The sequence below is a fragment of the Hippopotamus amphibius genome, chromosome 7, assembly GCF_030028045.1.
Source record: "Hippopotamus amphibius kiboko isolate mHipAmp2 chromosome 7, mHipAmp2.hap2, whole genome shotgun sequence".
Classification (NCBI taxonomy): domain Eukaryota; kingdom Metazoa; phylum Chordata; class Mammalia; order Artiodactyla; family Hippopotamidae; genus Hippopotamus; species Hippopotamus amphibius.
Genome location: NC_080192.1, coordinates 22,013,348 through 22,029,686, shown reverse-complemented (window position 1 = coordinate 22,029,686; position 16,339 = coordinate 22,013,348). Strand labels below are relative to the sequence as shown.

At 37.6% G+C, this 16,339-nt stretch overlaps 1 protein-coding gene across 5 annotated transcripts in view; it reads right to left on the bottom strand.

Moving 5' to 3' along the window:
• Positions 1-16,339, bottom strand: part of ANKS1B (ankyrin repeat and sterile alpha motif domain containing 1B) — a 1,070,894-nt gene that overhangs the window by 590,643 nt on the left and 463,912 nt on the right. For all 5 annotated transcript variants that reach the window (XM_057741211.1, XM_057741212.1, XM_057741213.1 and 2 more), the window contains exon 12: positions 6,876-7,056. In XM_057741211.1, coding sequence (XP_057597194.1) covers positions 6,876-7,056 — 181 coding nt within the window. The remainder of the gene's footprint in view (positions 1-6,875; positions 7,057-16,339) is intronic.

Genomic DNA, 16,339 nt, shown 5'->3' with positions numbered 1-16,339 from the left:
GGAAGGCCCTGCACCAATGTCCTTTCACTCTGTCTGAAGCCTCAACTCCTGCCATTTCTCCCCTTTCTCTGGGACCTGCAGTTTCACACTGATTTTTACCACAGCGCTATTTTTTTTAAAATATGCTATTCCTTCTTTGAAGAGTAATCTTCCCTCTCAATCTTGGCCTAGTTAATTCCTGTTTGTCTCTCAGAGCTCAGCTCTCCCATGGCAAAGTGTTGCAGATCCCCAAATGAGATCAATCACCCTCTTAGATACTCTCCCAGCACACTGAATTTTCTCATAATGCAATGTACTGAGTGAGTATATTTATTTTATGCTGCCCAAATAAACCAATAGTCTTATCTCAACTACTTTCACTCAGAATAACAAGTTCCCATCTGATTGTATGTGCTAACTAAACCCCACTACTGCAACAGCTAACTATATATTTTCATATATTTTAGTATTGGAAAAGTCAATATTTTCTTTCTTTGTCAAGCATCTACTAACCTATATCTGCCTTCTGTGCAACGTGCAATGTGCACAGAAAGGCACTGGAGAAAAATCACATGATATTAGGCGGGAAACAGGAAAAAGGAAAGCATAGCAGAGGCAATTCAATTCACGAATTATCAAGAACTAAGAATATATTTTATTATTATATGGCATTTGATATAAAAATGATTTTCTTTTGGCTGCCTAAAATCCTGGTCTACTTAAAGCACTGAATTTAACAGTCAATAATTCAGATAATTTGTTTAATGCACATTTTTAAGGAAATAAACCTTGAAGATGTAATTACCCATTATTCTCACTAACCCTTAATCCTGCCTCCACATCAGTCCATCCTGAGTCTCAGCTTGGAACTCAAAGATCATCTATCTCAGCAGCCCGGCTTTGGCCGTCACGCTGGCTGGAGCCAAAGATTTCCTCAGCTGCCTGTGTCCAGTGGCTGCTGGAATAACATTACCTCAGCTTCAGGAGGTCCATTGCCAGTCTGTGTGAGCTAATTAAAAGGAAGGCCTTCGTTTGCCTCTCTGGTAATCCCTTAGCAGGAGGAAAGGTCCATGCCACCTTCTCCATCCTAATTTTAGTTCTCCTCAAACGTTTCTCTCCCTTGCAGGAAAGCATCTTATGCTGCTGTGCACTTAAAAGCTTTTGTTTTTATTTCTCCCACTTGGAAAGAAACACTTTTCCACTTTACTCTTTTTAAATTTCCTCCCTCCCATCAGTTTTCTCTGGCAAGAGTTGATAGTTTCAAACTATCAAAATTGGAGATAATTAGTTACCCTTCCTTAGCAGGGACCCAAAGGTGCCAGCCCATAAAATTCTTCACATACACACAGAGTCTTCTGGAAACAACTTTCCATAAAGAGGAAGCATGTTGTACTACTGGTGAGTCTCAGCTTCTCTTCCCCCAGTAATCCGCAACACAACTGTCCATGACAATTTCCCTGAGGAACTCAGCACTCATAGGTCACTCACTGTGGGCTCAGGCACTGTTTCACAAGCTTTTTTGACCGATACCCTTTACTTTTGATAAACATAAAATTATCACATAGCTTCCTCCCTCTATGTCCTACCCCACTGAAAATTCACTGTCTTAACTATGTACTCAGCTTACCTATTTGGATATCCAACAGCGTTTCATATCTAAGCTGCCTCATCTTAACACCAACTCCAAACTTCCAAAGGTCAAGAGAGCCCAAAATCCTTGAGTCACACCTTTGGTTCCTTGCATTTCCTCATACCCTACATCCAATCCATCCAAAAAATATGTTGGCTCTACCTTTAAAATAGAACCAGATTTCCACCATTTCTTACCACCTCTATTTTTAAAAAAAGTTACTTCAGGGATGAGAACACTTTGGCAACCTTTAGGGTACCCAAGAGACTGAAGTACCTTATCAGATGGGCTCTCAGGTCATTCAAAAGTTTCATAGAAGAAGAAGAGCCTAGAGCTCCCTGGAGGAGTGATCCTGAATGGAATACCACTCTCAGGGGGCCCTTGGCAGCCGGGGAACAACATGAGAGCTCTTGGAACCTCAAGGAGAAATGAGACAAAGTATAGAAGAGGTGAACTCAGGCAAAGTTCATCTATATCATAATTTGTTAAATAAATGGAAAGATTAATTTAAATACTATAAATGGAGATCAATGTAGAAATACAGTCCTTTATATTAAATATTTCTTCTAAAAAATGTACTGATTTAACTACAGTATTTAAGCCTATTTTGTGTGGGGAGAGGCTAATTCAGCTGCTTATTCCCATGGTTTTAAGACTCTATTATTGCTAATAATTATAATTATTCCTGGTTTCATGTGAGTCCCACTCTCTGGATCCATCTCCTATCATCCCAGCCCAGTTTCTTGGTACCTTGACTACAGAAATCCTTTGACTTCACTGGAATCTCCAATCCAATGATCCTATGGATTTTTCACTGTTACTTCCTCCCTTACTGTCCTCTTTCTCCTACTTCCCAATTTTAAATTCTATGGTCAAACATTATTCTCACTGCATTCATATTTCCTAGTCCTTCAATCACTTCAAAATACCCTCTTGGCAAAACCACAATCTGTGTAAAATTCAACTCTCTGAAATACTGTGCACCTGTGCCCTTCAATCTGAAGTGGGCTGGAGAAAAACATAGAACCACATTGGCTAATTTAACTTTAAGTTTAACCTGAACCTCAAATGGACCCTTAATGCTACCAGGCCATCATACCCTACCTCCTTTGTCCATTCACTCTCTTTCTCCTTGAACAACAATTTCATCCCCTCTTCTCTTTCCTCAACCTTCATATCTCCTCCTCCCTCTTCATGCTCAACTGATGTTGCTGCTTTATAGTTCATAAAGAACATATAAACTATCAGAAAAGATCTTCCACAGACTCTCACCACATGAATCCTTTTCCAGCATTTACACCCATACTAGAAACATCTTGTGCTTCTGGACACATCTTTCCCCGTGGTCCTATCTAAAGCCCATCTCCCCTTTTGGTTAATAGAACACATCCTCTCTTTCTCCTCTTTCATCTTATTTCTCCTTTGAAGAAATTCCTTGAGAAGGTAATTTATGTTTGCTCTAAGTTATCTCCTCCCATTCTTTATTAAACCCTTTATGTTGGGTTTTTGCCCCATTAATTCCAACCAAACCGTTCTTGTCAAGGTCAGCAGTGACCTCCACATTGTTAAATCCACTAGTCAATTCTAACTTAGTGTTCATCCTACTCAATTTATCAGCTACGTTTGAGAGAGTTGATCATTCCCTCCTTCTTAATAACTTCCTTCATCTGAATTTATAACACAACACTCACCAGAAGATTTCTCCTACCTTGTTCCTTCTCAGACGCCTTTGCTGCTATTGCCTTTTATAATCTCTTTTATGAAGCTCAGGTTTTGGTCCTCTATCTACATTCACTCCATATCACCTATATAATGATGCCCACTTGACACATCTATTCAGATATATAATAGGTATCTCAAACTTAAAATGAACTCCTGGTAGAAAAAGGAACCCTCCTACACTGTTGGTGGGAATGTAAGTTGGTGTAGCCACTGTGGAAAACAGCATGGAGATCCCTCAGAAAACTAAAAATAGAGTTACCATATGATCCAGCAATCCCACTCCTGGGCATATATCCAGACAAAATTCTAATTCAAAAAGACACATGCACCGCTATGTTCATAGCAGCACTATTCACAATAGTCAAGACATGGAAACAACCTAAATGTCCATCAACAGATGAATGGATAAAGAAGATGTGGTACATATAAACAACACAATACCACTCAGCCATAAAAGAGAATGAAATAATACCATTTGCAGCAACATGGATACAACTAGAGATTATCATACTAAGTGAAGTAAGTCAGAAAGAGAAAGATAAATATCATATGATATCATTTATATGTGGAATCTAAAATATGACACAAATGAATCTATCTATGAAACAGAAACAGACCCACGGACACAGAGAACAGACTTGTGGTTGCCAAGGGGGAGGGGTTGGGGGAGGGATGGAGTGGCAGGATGAGGTTAGCAGATGTAAGCTAACATATATAGAATAAACAACAAAGTCCTACTGTATACCACAGAGAACTATATTCAATATCCTATGATAAATCATAATGGAAAAGAATATATAAAAATGAGTATGTATATATGTATAGCTGAATTAATTTGCTATATAGCAGAAATCAATACAACATTGTAAATCAACTATATTTCAATTAAAAAAAAAATGGACTCCTGGTATTTCTCCCTGTTCATCAAATCTGCTCTTCCCAGGACCTCTCTCATGTCAGATGACAGTAAAAACCATTTTCACATTTGTTTAGGACAAATTTTTCTCTTTTTCTCATATATTACATCCACTCTATCATGAAATTCTATAGGCTCTATCTTAAAAAATACAACCAACATCCATCAGTTTCTCTGCACCTCCACTGCTTCACCTTTGACTTGAGCTGACTTCCTCTCTCATTTTACTGTGATGTTAAAATAACCTCCTACTGGCCTTCCTGCTTCTACTCTTATCCTCCTCCAGTCCATTCTCAACACAAGAGTTGAAGTAATTCTCATAAAATAGAAGTTACATCATGTCACTCTTCTGAAAGACCTGAATTGACTCCCCATTTCACTCTGAGAAAAAGCCGAAGTCCTTAAAATGAACTATATTAGGTCCTACATGACCCATCCCTCTCTTCCTTCTTATCTATAAATATTCCATATTTCAAAGAATGGCAGTCAGATTTGACGCATCTGCTTAAGCAAGAAACTTAGAACTTTCCTTGAACTTTTCTTCCTTACCATCACACATCTGATCAGTTGCCATGACCTACTGATTACTCTTTCCTTGTATCTCTCAAATCCATTTGTATTTTCCTTTGATGATGGCACTATTGCTCCCTACCTCCAATCTCACCTCATCTCGAATCTATCTACTACATATTAATATTAGGGTGATCTTCTAGTTAAATGCTAACTCATTCATATCATCCAAGTCTGTCTACCTCCAAAGGTCTCCCCTATTACCCACCTTTTTCTGATGATTCTTTAGTTGATACTTAGATTATATAATATACTGCCTAACAAGCAGGAAGTTTTAATTATAATTCAGACTACTTTTGAAATGGTTCTCTGTTATAATAAATTCTTTGGGTCACTTATTCAAAGTGATTTGCTGTATATGATTTGTTTGTGAGGTTGTTATGTGTTAGTCTTCGTTCTATTAACACGTGACATTTTTATGAAAAGGGAATGCTCTTGCACTGTTAGTGGGAATGTAAACTGATACAGCCACTATGGAGAACAGTATGGAGGTTCCTCGCAAAATTAAAAATAGAACTACCATATGACCTAGCAATCCCACTGCTGGGCATATACCCAGAGAAAACCATAATTCAAAAAGACACAGGCACTCCAGTGTTCACTGCAGCACTATTTACAATAGCCAGGACATGGAAGCAACCTAAATGTCCATCAACAGATGAATGGATAAAAAAGATGTGGTATATATATATACAATGGAATATTACTCAGCTGTAAAAAGTAATGAAACTGCTTTGTAGAGACATGAATGGACCTAGAGACTGTCATACAGAGTGAAGTGAGTCAGAAAGAGAAAAACAAATATCGTATATTAACACATATATATGGAATATAGAAAAATGGTACAGATCAACCGGTTTGCAAGGCAGAAATAGAGACACAGATATAGAGAACAAACATATGGACACCAAGTGGGGAAAGTGGGTAGGGTTGAGGGGGCATGAATTGGGAGACTGGGATACCAAATAGTATACTCTAAATATAGGCAGTTTATTGTATATTAACTGTATCTCAATAAAAGTTCTTAAAAAAAAAGATTAATTTTTTTGTTCATGCAATCATTTATAAAATAAACAATAGATTTATCCATTAATTTAGATTATATTTTTAAGTCAAGAAAAGGTCAGCCACCTCAGCATGAGTACAGACGTATAGTAGACTCTTCTTATCTTAAAACTACCATAGAATTAAAAAAATAACAATATTAAAGCAGAAAAAGTAATATTAAACAATAGTGATAATACTAAATAAGAATATTAATTTTCATAGTTTACAAAATGCTTCACATAAATAAGCTCATTTATTACCACAACTAACCAAAGAATAGATACTATTTCCCCTTTCAGAGGAGCAAATTAAAGATCAGAGGAGTTAAGTGATTTGATGGAAAATATCTAGCAAATCAGTGACAGAACTGACTCAGGAACTTGTTCTCTTTCATTATATACCATGTGCTAATGCCTTTATATACAGGTTCTTAAATATAATATGACAAACCATCTATGTGTAAGATAACGAAATGCTACTTTTTTAACTAGGTAAGTGCCTACCTTAAACATTTTCCTCTGTGAAATTTAAAGTTTTACTTTTCCATGTACAACAAATCAACATTGTCCTTCCACATTATTACTAAATATCAGTCTTTTCTAAAATTTTTGATGTTACATGGAGGTAACATATTACATTAGGAAACCATGGTAACATGCTATTCAAAACCATTTCAAATGTTAAAAGGTTGTTTTGGTTCTGCTTAAAGGTCAGACCTGAAAATATGCTGATGATTACATTTCTCCACACATTTTGGATGGTACCACTATAGTCCTGGCATGAAATCACCATCTTTAATATCTAACAACTAAAAGGCCATTAATGTATTAAAAGAAAAAAACCAGTATACCCACACTCTGACAAAAATGGTAAGGCTCTACATTGCCAAACATGTAGGTGAACAAAAAGCACAATGAGATTTATATGAAGATTCTGCTTGATTCCTCTAATTCATAAAGGCTTTGGTTTTAAAAGCTCGAAAATATAGCTACGTAAAGTGGACTGCTTTACCTGTATGGCCAGTTCCCTCGTTCTTGACTTCTGTGGTTGCCACAGAAGAGGTGGGTGGACTAACAGGAGGGCTGGAAGTAAAGCTTGTACACCCCGTAGATGTGTTGATTTCAAAATATTCTTGGCTGTGATTCATTCGATGACAATCCAGAGAAGACACAATAGATGTTCGTTGTTTAGGCTAAAATAAATGAGCGTGATGAGAGTATTAATACGATCATGTTCATCTTCAGCCCAATCTCCCCATCAATTTAATCTAAGTGATTTTTTTCAGTTAAACTTTCTGTTTTTTATACATAAAAAATAGTTGTGCTTTACAGAGAGACGTTAAATAATCCCTTGATTAATTAAATAATAAAAATGGTTTAATGAAAAAGTATCATGGCATGGTTGATAAAATAATTTAGACTTTTTGTTAGATTATCCCAGAAAACCACAAAAATACAGTGCATAGAATTTCTCTTAATGATAAGTTCAGAAAGTTGTAATTCTGAGTCACCTTTCATTCAACTAACGTTTATTAAGGATTTAGCATTTGTCAGACCCTGAGGATATAGAATCTAATAATAAAAGGGCCCTTACAACATTGGAGCATAATTAAGGCAGTTCTATTTTTAAAAGTTCTCTATATAGTCCAAGGAATTGGTGGCATTAGATATTGCTAATTTTATCATTAGCATTAAGTAAAGATGTATAGAACATTTTCCAGGATCTAAGAATCTATTTGGTATTTGTAGTGAACTTTGAGTTTCTTTTTTAAGGATCTTAATTAATCCCCAAATAGCAAGAAAAGTCAATTTAAACATAAAAGGTAAAATCATGAAGTAACAGCAGATATAATCTATACCCTTTGTCAGTAATGGATTGTTCCCTACAGCAGTTTTTTGGTTTTTTCCACAATTTTAATTATATTCACTTTTTTTCCTGCCTAGCAGAGCTTCTAACATCATCCTTAAACTTTTGGTTTGCTAACACTTTCACTGCCCTCAAATACTTGCTAATTTTATCACTGAACTGCATAATTATTTTCCCACAAAATATTCAAGTTACCCTGTCTCTTCCAGCTCATCATGTTTTTTTTTTAAAGTACGTATCACTTAGTCTATAATCTAAAATAGACAATGACATTGAAAATGTATTTTACAGAGTTTTCTTTTTTACATAAGGTGTGCAAATTATCATAATATGCTTTATACTGTCACCATTGCAAAATTTTTATGGAAGAGGTTGAGAGGCATAAATATTGTTATACAAGAGTGTAAGTCATTTATTATTATGACACATGAACTCAGTGATGAAATTAAAATTAGTACACACGTAGGACTCAGTTGCTTTTGAAGTATGAAAGACTGGGGTTCAGTGTTAGGCTTGTTTTCTCATGAAATGTCTGCCATTGGGGTTACTGAATTTCAATTCATATTCGATATTCTTTCCACTAGACTATATAACAACAATTGAAAGGCATGGAATATGACACTGGATCCAGTGAAAACACAGGTATGTTCATCATCATGGTTTTTGTTTTACTGTGTTGTGTTTTGCTTTTGTTTCACTTTGTATAAAAGCAATGAACCAAATTTATATAATGTTCCTTCTCGTAAACATTATATGGATCAAGCCAACTGATGTGTATGACTCCTTTACTTCTAAATGTTTCTTAAATACATGTTTATGAACCTTGATCATCCAATATTTTAAATCCACTAAAAGCACAATTTGTTATGCAATCATGAAAGCAAACAAGCTATTTTTCTGCATTAATTCATTCTACAAATATTTGCTAAGTGTATACTAAATTGTGGATACCTTGGTAAGCAATATGACAGGAATAAGACAAGTATGCCATTGTCCTTCTTCTCCAGGTGATTATAGACTTGAAGTGGAAGGATGGATGGTGCATGAGGGAAGAGACAAGCAATCCAAGGATTCTGTGTCAGTACAGTACAGTACAGTGAAAAGTATCGTGATAAGTGGACACAGAATATAAAAGGTTAGCTTCTACTTTAGGGAGGGGATTGGGAAAGGCTTCCACAAGCAGATGATTGATGGCTGGGTTGAATCTTGATGAAGCAGAGGTGGCAGTCAAACAAAAGAGCACAGGGAGAAGGAAAGTGCAAACCGCAAGCAGTTCAGTATGGCTATAGAGCAGAGTACGTGAAGGTAGTGGTGGGCTCAAGCTGTGAGATATTGGATGTTGCAGGGGACAAATCAGAAAAGGATCTAATGCCATGTTAAGGAGTTTGGTCTTTAACCTGAGTATTTTAAGAAACCAGTGGATGATTTCTAAGCAAGAGGGTTTCATAGTTAGGTTTGCATTTCGATAAACTCATTTTAGCAATTTAGAGAATGAACAGGTAAAGGGCAGAATTTGAGGAAGGGAGACTAATTAGAAGCATGTTCTAGAAATCCAGCCAAGACATAATGGGGTCCTGAGGTAAAGCAGTTGCAATAGTGTTGGAGATAGCAGATGTTTTTAGGAGATTCTAATGAGGTTAGCTCTTTAGATCTTGGCATCTGATTGGATGTGAAGGTTGATTTTAAGGGAGGAGTCTAGAGTGACTCATAGAATTCCCGATTGGGTGGATGCTAAAAGATAAGGTTTTTTTCTTGTGAGAAATACAAATGTATGCACTCCTGTACCAGAAGTGCACAAGATGTATGCTTACATGCTGTTGGGACCCAGTATAGACTTCTTAGTCTATATGGTTATGCAAATCTACGTGATATTTCCCTTTCTTTCTTTGAGCAGAGTACTATCATCTCACTGTAGCATAGCTTCAAATAACATCTGGAGGAAGGGAGACAGGCTAATGGAAATTCCAAAGGGGAAAAACCATTGATCAGTGATCTTCTGACCTCATTCTTATTTTCTTCTTCAGAACCGTCTACACGTTATTATGAGTCAGCTTAAGAAACAATGAGGCAGTGAGGAGTCACTGCCCAAAGTTCTCTGAGCATCTGAGATGATGAACAATGAGAACCATTATATGTTAGTCATGCTCTAAGAAAGGGATCAGCAAACTATGGCCTGTGGCCCACGTCTGGCCTGCCTCCTGTTTATGAAAATAAAGTTTTATTGGAATACAACTATGTTCATTTATTCACTTATTGTCTACGACCGCTCTCAACACTACAATGATAGATTGAGAAGTTGTGACAGAGGCCATGTTATCCACAACACCTAAAATATTTACTGTTTGGTTCTTTAGAGAAAATGTTGGCCAACCCCTGTTTTAAGGGATCATTTTACACATCATTTTAGTGCTCAACAAAACCATAAGCATAGGTTCCCTTTTATCCCCCAGCCTTATGTGCATTTAGGTTGGGCTGTGTAACTGACCAGTTTGACTGTTAGTAGAAGTGAGCCTTCTGCATCCCTCTCTTACTCTCCAGATGATGTAGTTGCAAGATGAAGGAGGGTCATTCAATCCACAATGGGCTTTACGAGACGTTGAAATAAACATCCTTTATGTTAAACTACTGAGACCCTGGGTTTGCCTGTGGTGGCCCTAGCACAACTCACCCTAACTAGCACAGCATGCAGCGGCTCAGAGAGGTTAAATGATTTACTCAAGATTATATTGGTACTTAGCAAGAAGAGCTTAGATTAGAAGGAATGTTCGTGTATTCAAACCTAGAGACAAATAGATGGTGCCTCAAAACACAAAGGACAGAGGTAGAATTAAAAAGACATATCTATATGGGGAAATAATAGCAATGGGAGAAAAGAATATAGAGACGGTGGTGATATTAAAAATGGAGATAAAAGAGGATGGGTCTGGAATATTTGCTTCAACTTTGAATTTAATATGTTCTATTTTTAAAAAACTATTCTGATAGAATCCTGCTAAGCCATTCAGCATAAGAAAGAAAAAGTGTTTTCACAAATTCACTGAAATTACAAATGGGATCTACCAATTTTCAATGTGTAAAATAGGTGGGGCCTCCATCAACAAATGAATGGATAAAGAAGATGTGGCATATATATACAATGGAATATTACTCAGCTATAAAAAGGGATGAGATGGAGCTATATGTCATGAGGTGGATAGACCTACAGTCTGTCATACAGAGTGAAGTAAGTCAGAAAGAGAAAAACAAATATTATATGCTAACTCACATATACGGAATCTAAAAATGGTACTGATGAACTCAGTAACAAGAACAAGGATGCAGATGCAGAGAATGGACTGGAGAACTCAAGGTTTGCGGGGGGTGGGGGGTGAAGGGGAAGCTGAGACGAAGCGAGAGAGTAGCACAGATATATATACATACTACCAACTGCAAAAAAAATAGCCAGTGGGAATTTGCTGTATAACAAAGGGAGTTCAATTCGAGGATGGAAGATGCCCTAGAGGACTGGGACGGGGAGGGTGGGGGGGACTCGAGGGAGGGTGGGGGGGGTAGTCGAGGAAGGGAGGGAATACAGGGATATGCATGTAAAAACAGATGATTGAACTTGGTGTACCCCCCCAAAAATAATAAATAAATAAATAAAATTTAAAAAAAATAGGTGGGGCCTCTAAAATATCTCCCTTGCCCCCATGGTCCGGCACTCATATCTCCCTAGCTTCCAAAGGGCTTGCTCCCACACACAGTTACTTAACTAAAGTCAATAAACTATATAGATCATATGCCAAATGCAGGCTTTGGACTATTTTTATAAAGCCTGTGAGCTAAGAATATTTTTTACATCTTTTAATGGCTGAAAAAATGGAAAAATATTAGTGACAGGTGAAAATTATATGAAACCCAAATTGCAATGTTTATAAATAAAGTTTTATCAGAACATAGCCATGCTCATTCACTTATATATGGTCTATGGCTGCTTTCATGTTATTGTAGCAGAGTTGAATAGTTGTAACAGAGACCATATGACTCACAAAGGCTAAACTACTTTATTCTCTGGTCCTATACAGAAAAAGTTGGTGATCCCTGCTTTGCAGTGATTAGGGAATATCTCTGAGGAACTGAAACTGAGTAGGCACAAATGATTGTAAGTCAAGGCCAGCTACGTGGCTTTGCTGGACCCAGTGCAACATGGAAATGCAGGGCTTTTTGTTCCAAAAGCAAGGAAAAAAGTTTTTTCTTTATTCCATGGTCTCTCTCTAGATCTGTCATGGTGGTTTTATTTGCCACTTACTGTCACATTCCCTTGGGCACAGGGACACTTACAGGATGAGAGGAGACCCTCATAGGTAGTCGGGGGTTTTGCCCTGCAACTCAGTATGTACACTTAACCCTGACCATCCCCACACTCGGGGTCTCAGTGTTGTGTCAGCAGTTGGTGGGCTGGCTGGGAGCACCAGGGTTGGGGGCTCAGGTGGCCAAGAATCCTACGTAGAAATGTGGGGAGATGGTGGGAGGTGGGACCACAGATGAGCCAAGGCTCCAAGCTCCAGCAATGCTGCATTTTTCCACAGACTTCGCTTACAAGATACAAATTCAGAGATAAGAATTAAGAATTTTAGACAGCTATGCAAGAGCATTAAACCCCAAGCATAGGGTCCTTCTTAATGTGGAGCCGATTGAGACTGCAATGGTCCCACATCAATGAAGCCAATGCCATCTTATTTATTACCTTAAAGGGACAAATGTGTGAATTTACTGGTGTCACATACAGGATAGCATGCATCTCCTACCCTTATTTTGGATTCTCTTCATCAATCAGAACCGAGTTCCTAAGAATATATTTGTGTTGTATAAAGATATAAATGAAATATAACATTCTGATGCAATATTAAGAATCTCAGGGCATTGCTATAACCCAGACAGATATGAATCACATATGAATAAAATGAGAACACAAAATTCCTAACTAAGATGAGATTTAGGTGATGCACATATTTACTTCCAAATTTCTCTGGATTGGAATCTAAGTTTCAAATATCCACTTCTATGTTTCCTCCTCTGTTATTTTCAAATTATTTAAACTAATGGACATTTAAAAAAATGCACTTACTTGGATTTAGGTGGATTTTAAATCATTTGAATTCACCTAGTTTAATTATAAAGGGACCTCATCAACCTCCTAATAAAATGTCAAATAGGACTAGAGGGATACAACTGGTGTTAGCACAAATAAAAACTGGTGCTAACAAGAGTCAACAGTGATATTAAATTATCCAAGCAAAACCAAGCTTCAAAATGAGTTCCCAGAGAAGACAGCTGAATGTCAGAAAATTAGTGAGTGGCATCAGTAGAAATAAGTAGAGAAGATAGACTTCCTAGACACTGGCCCGTTGATAAATTATATCAACACAAAGCAATGTCCTGTCAAGTCAGTGGCAATAAAATTAGATGACTTATACTTTTTAAAATAGAGATGAGGTGCAGTGATAAAAATGGGGAGCTAGACCAGTAGTATTTTCTTTTAGAACTTTAATCAACGTGAAATATTTTGTGTATATGGTATGTGGTGAAAAACTTAATTCTAAGTATTTTTTCTACCAAATGATAGCCTACTGTCCCAATGCCATCATTATTTCTTTTTTTAAAAGGACTTTTATTGAGATACAGTTCACGTACAATAAACTGCATATATTTAAAGTGTACAATTTGATATATTTTTTTCTTATTAGTAATGTATATATGGCAATCCCAATCCCCCAACATTATTTCTTTACTGGTTTGAAATGCCACCTTTATCACGTACTAAATTTCCAAATGTAGTCTGGGTTTACTTATTTGGACTCCACTGTGTTGCCATCAATTTACTCCTGTGCTAATACCACACTCTCTTAATTACTGTTGTGGCTTCTCCTCCTACTTCTGGAGTTCATGGTAAATGGATATTGAATCTCTTTGATCTCCCTTGTTTTATATTCTGGGATATTCTACTATTTGGTTTTCTATAATTTATTCAAAAAATATTACTGACCATCAGCCATCTGTCAGGCACTGTTCTAGGCTCTGGGGAATATATCAGTGAACAAATAAGAATTATGACTTTAGGTGTGATGATCCTATTTCATTTTCAATAATTTTTCTTGTTTTCCAAGTTAAAAAAATAACTTGTCTTCCATTAAAAAAAAAAAAAGCAGCCTGTTCTTAATTTTCTGAGTTCAATAACCTCCCAAATCTTTTTGAGGAAACTGATTACAGTCTTTCTCTGGCATCAGTTTTTGTTTTCTCAAAGGTCATTTATTTTATTCATTGATCTTGGTTCCTGTCTTTTTGGTTGCTAATTTTCCTCAAGTATCTGGCATTCTTGGTAAACCATGTTTCATCACTTAGAATACTGTTTAATTTCTCTTTCCTGCTCCAATTCCCACAGTAAGGGCTTCAGCTGATTTCACCTTACTGAGACAGTTATTACCATGTGGTAGGAAAACAAAGTCAACTGCTCCATGTATAAGCTGCTGAGGTATTTTACTTGCTCAGACTAATCCCTGTCTAAATCCAACACCACTTGTTTTTATCTTTCAAAAGTTCCCGAATGCTTCTAATAGCATCACTCCCTGATTTTCATCACTGTTATGGATTTATTCATATTTTTATATTTATTTTACCATTTTAATTGCATGTAAAGAAGGAGAAGATGCAAACAGTTGGGATAAGTTCTAAATATTGAGTTAGAATTCTCATGTTTCTCTGTCTCAATTACTTTTAAAACAGTATAAAGAAGGGATTTGAAGAGAGAAAAAAGATGGCGGTGAAGTAGAGGGACGTGCAATGCATCCCTCTCCACAGATGCATTGGGAATGCACCAAAAGATGCAATAATTCCCACAGAGGACCAGCTGAACACCAGCAGACAGCCTCAGACACCAGAAAGGACCGCAAGAAGCCCGACATAACCGGTAGGGAGGTATCTATGACGGCTCAAAGAGGGTGAAGCGGCGGAGCTGTGGCAGACGGGAGGGAGTGAGAAACACACGGGGGTCCGCACCGCAGCTCAGCGTTCCCGGACCGAGACGTCGATTCACAGCAGAACAGAGGGTCCGGGAGCGGGAGCGTGGGAACCGGAGAGCTGGTTCCGGGTGAGAAACATTGTTGCCAGTAAGGTGACGGACTAAGAGGACAGGAGGGAAGAGGTCCACAGCGAGGAGTGCCTGTCCCTGAGAGCTGCCCGGCCATGATGGCAGCTGGAGGCTGCGGGCTCCCGGGTGGAGGGGAGGAGCCACGCTTAGCCTCTCTCTCTCTTTCAGAGCCTCTGCAACAGGCAGTGGAGCAACGCCCCTGGCCCACCTAAGGCACTCAGGGATAACAAGCACCCTCAGGCACTCGGGCGGGGCTAGATTAAAACCCCTTGGAATGCCGGCAGCAGAGAGGCTGCCGAGAAAAACAAACAAACAAACAAAACCCCAAGAGAGGCCCAACTCTAAGACTTTCTGTTTACGCCTGAGCCACTGGCGTCCCTCTGCAACAGGCACCTCCAAGCCCAACTGAAACAACAGTGAGCCACTGCTCACTCACTCCCAGGGGAAGGAGCCACTATTGTACTCTCTCCCTCCCCACACACCAACGCTTACAGACGAACAGTAAAGGAACCTCTGCTGGTCACAGAATAATGCAAAAAAACCTAAGGCGAGTAGAAGGACACTTACAGCTGAGACTCTAAGGAAACAGAAATATTAGTATCGATCCTATTGAACTGGTCCATTCTGGGATCAGTGCTGGATTTTTTTTTTTCCTCTCTCTTTTTTTTTTTCTTCTTTATTAATTATGATCTTAGTCTTAAGGGATCTACAAGTTTTATAACAATTTTTTTAAATGATTTTTTTATTCTATTTTTATTTTTTTGCCTTTTTATATACTTCTATATCTAGCTAAGTTTTTAGTAGTACGGACAATATATCTCTCATACTTTCCTTTCATCCCTATCTTTTATACATTTCTATTCTTTTCTTTTTATTTCCATATTTCCTACCACACTACGCTCTTCTGTTCCCCTTTCTTTCAGCCATTTTAAGTTTATCTTATCTTAACATACTTACAAGCAACACTATCGATCTGCTCAGACTCCTTGCTCTATTCTCCAGTTGACGCACCATCTTGGTATTTAATATTAGGCTTTTGTCTTTATCTTAGTTCTTAGTACAACTGTCTAATATCATTCTGAGAATCTCCATTCTGTCTGGTGGTACTCTAGCTCTTTTCTATATTTGATCCTAGCTTACAAAATCTCCCTGGATTAGTGTTTGTATGTGTAAGGTGTTGTTTGTTTGTTTGCTTTTGCTTTTGTCTCTGATTTGTTCTGTTTCAGTTGTCAATTTCTGCTGGGTTTCTCTTTCAATATCTGATAGCATACTGGGGTTCTGTCAGATCTTTCCAGAGTCTTATGTCCTAATGGATTCAGTAACTGTGTGTCTTATACATTTATGTGTTTCCTAGACTTAGTATTTGTGTAACCCAATACTTGGACATTAGTCTGAGGCTTGAACAGTCTTCTATAAACACCTCTATCGCCAGGACAAGCAACCCCAAAAGTTTGGACAACCATGAGGAAACAAAGAAACACCA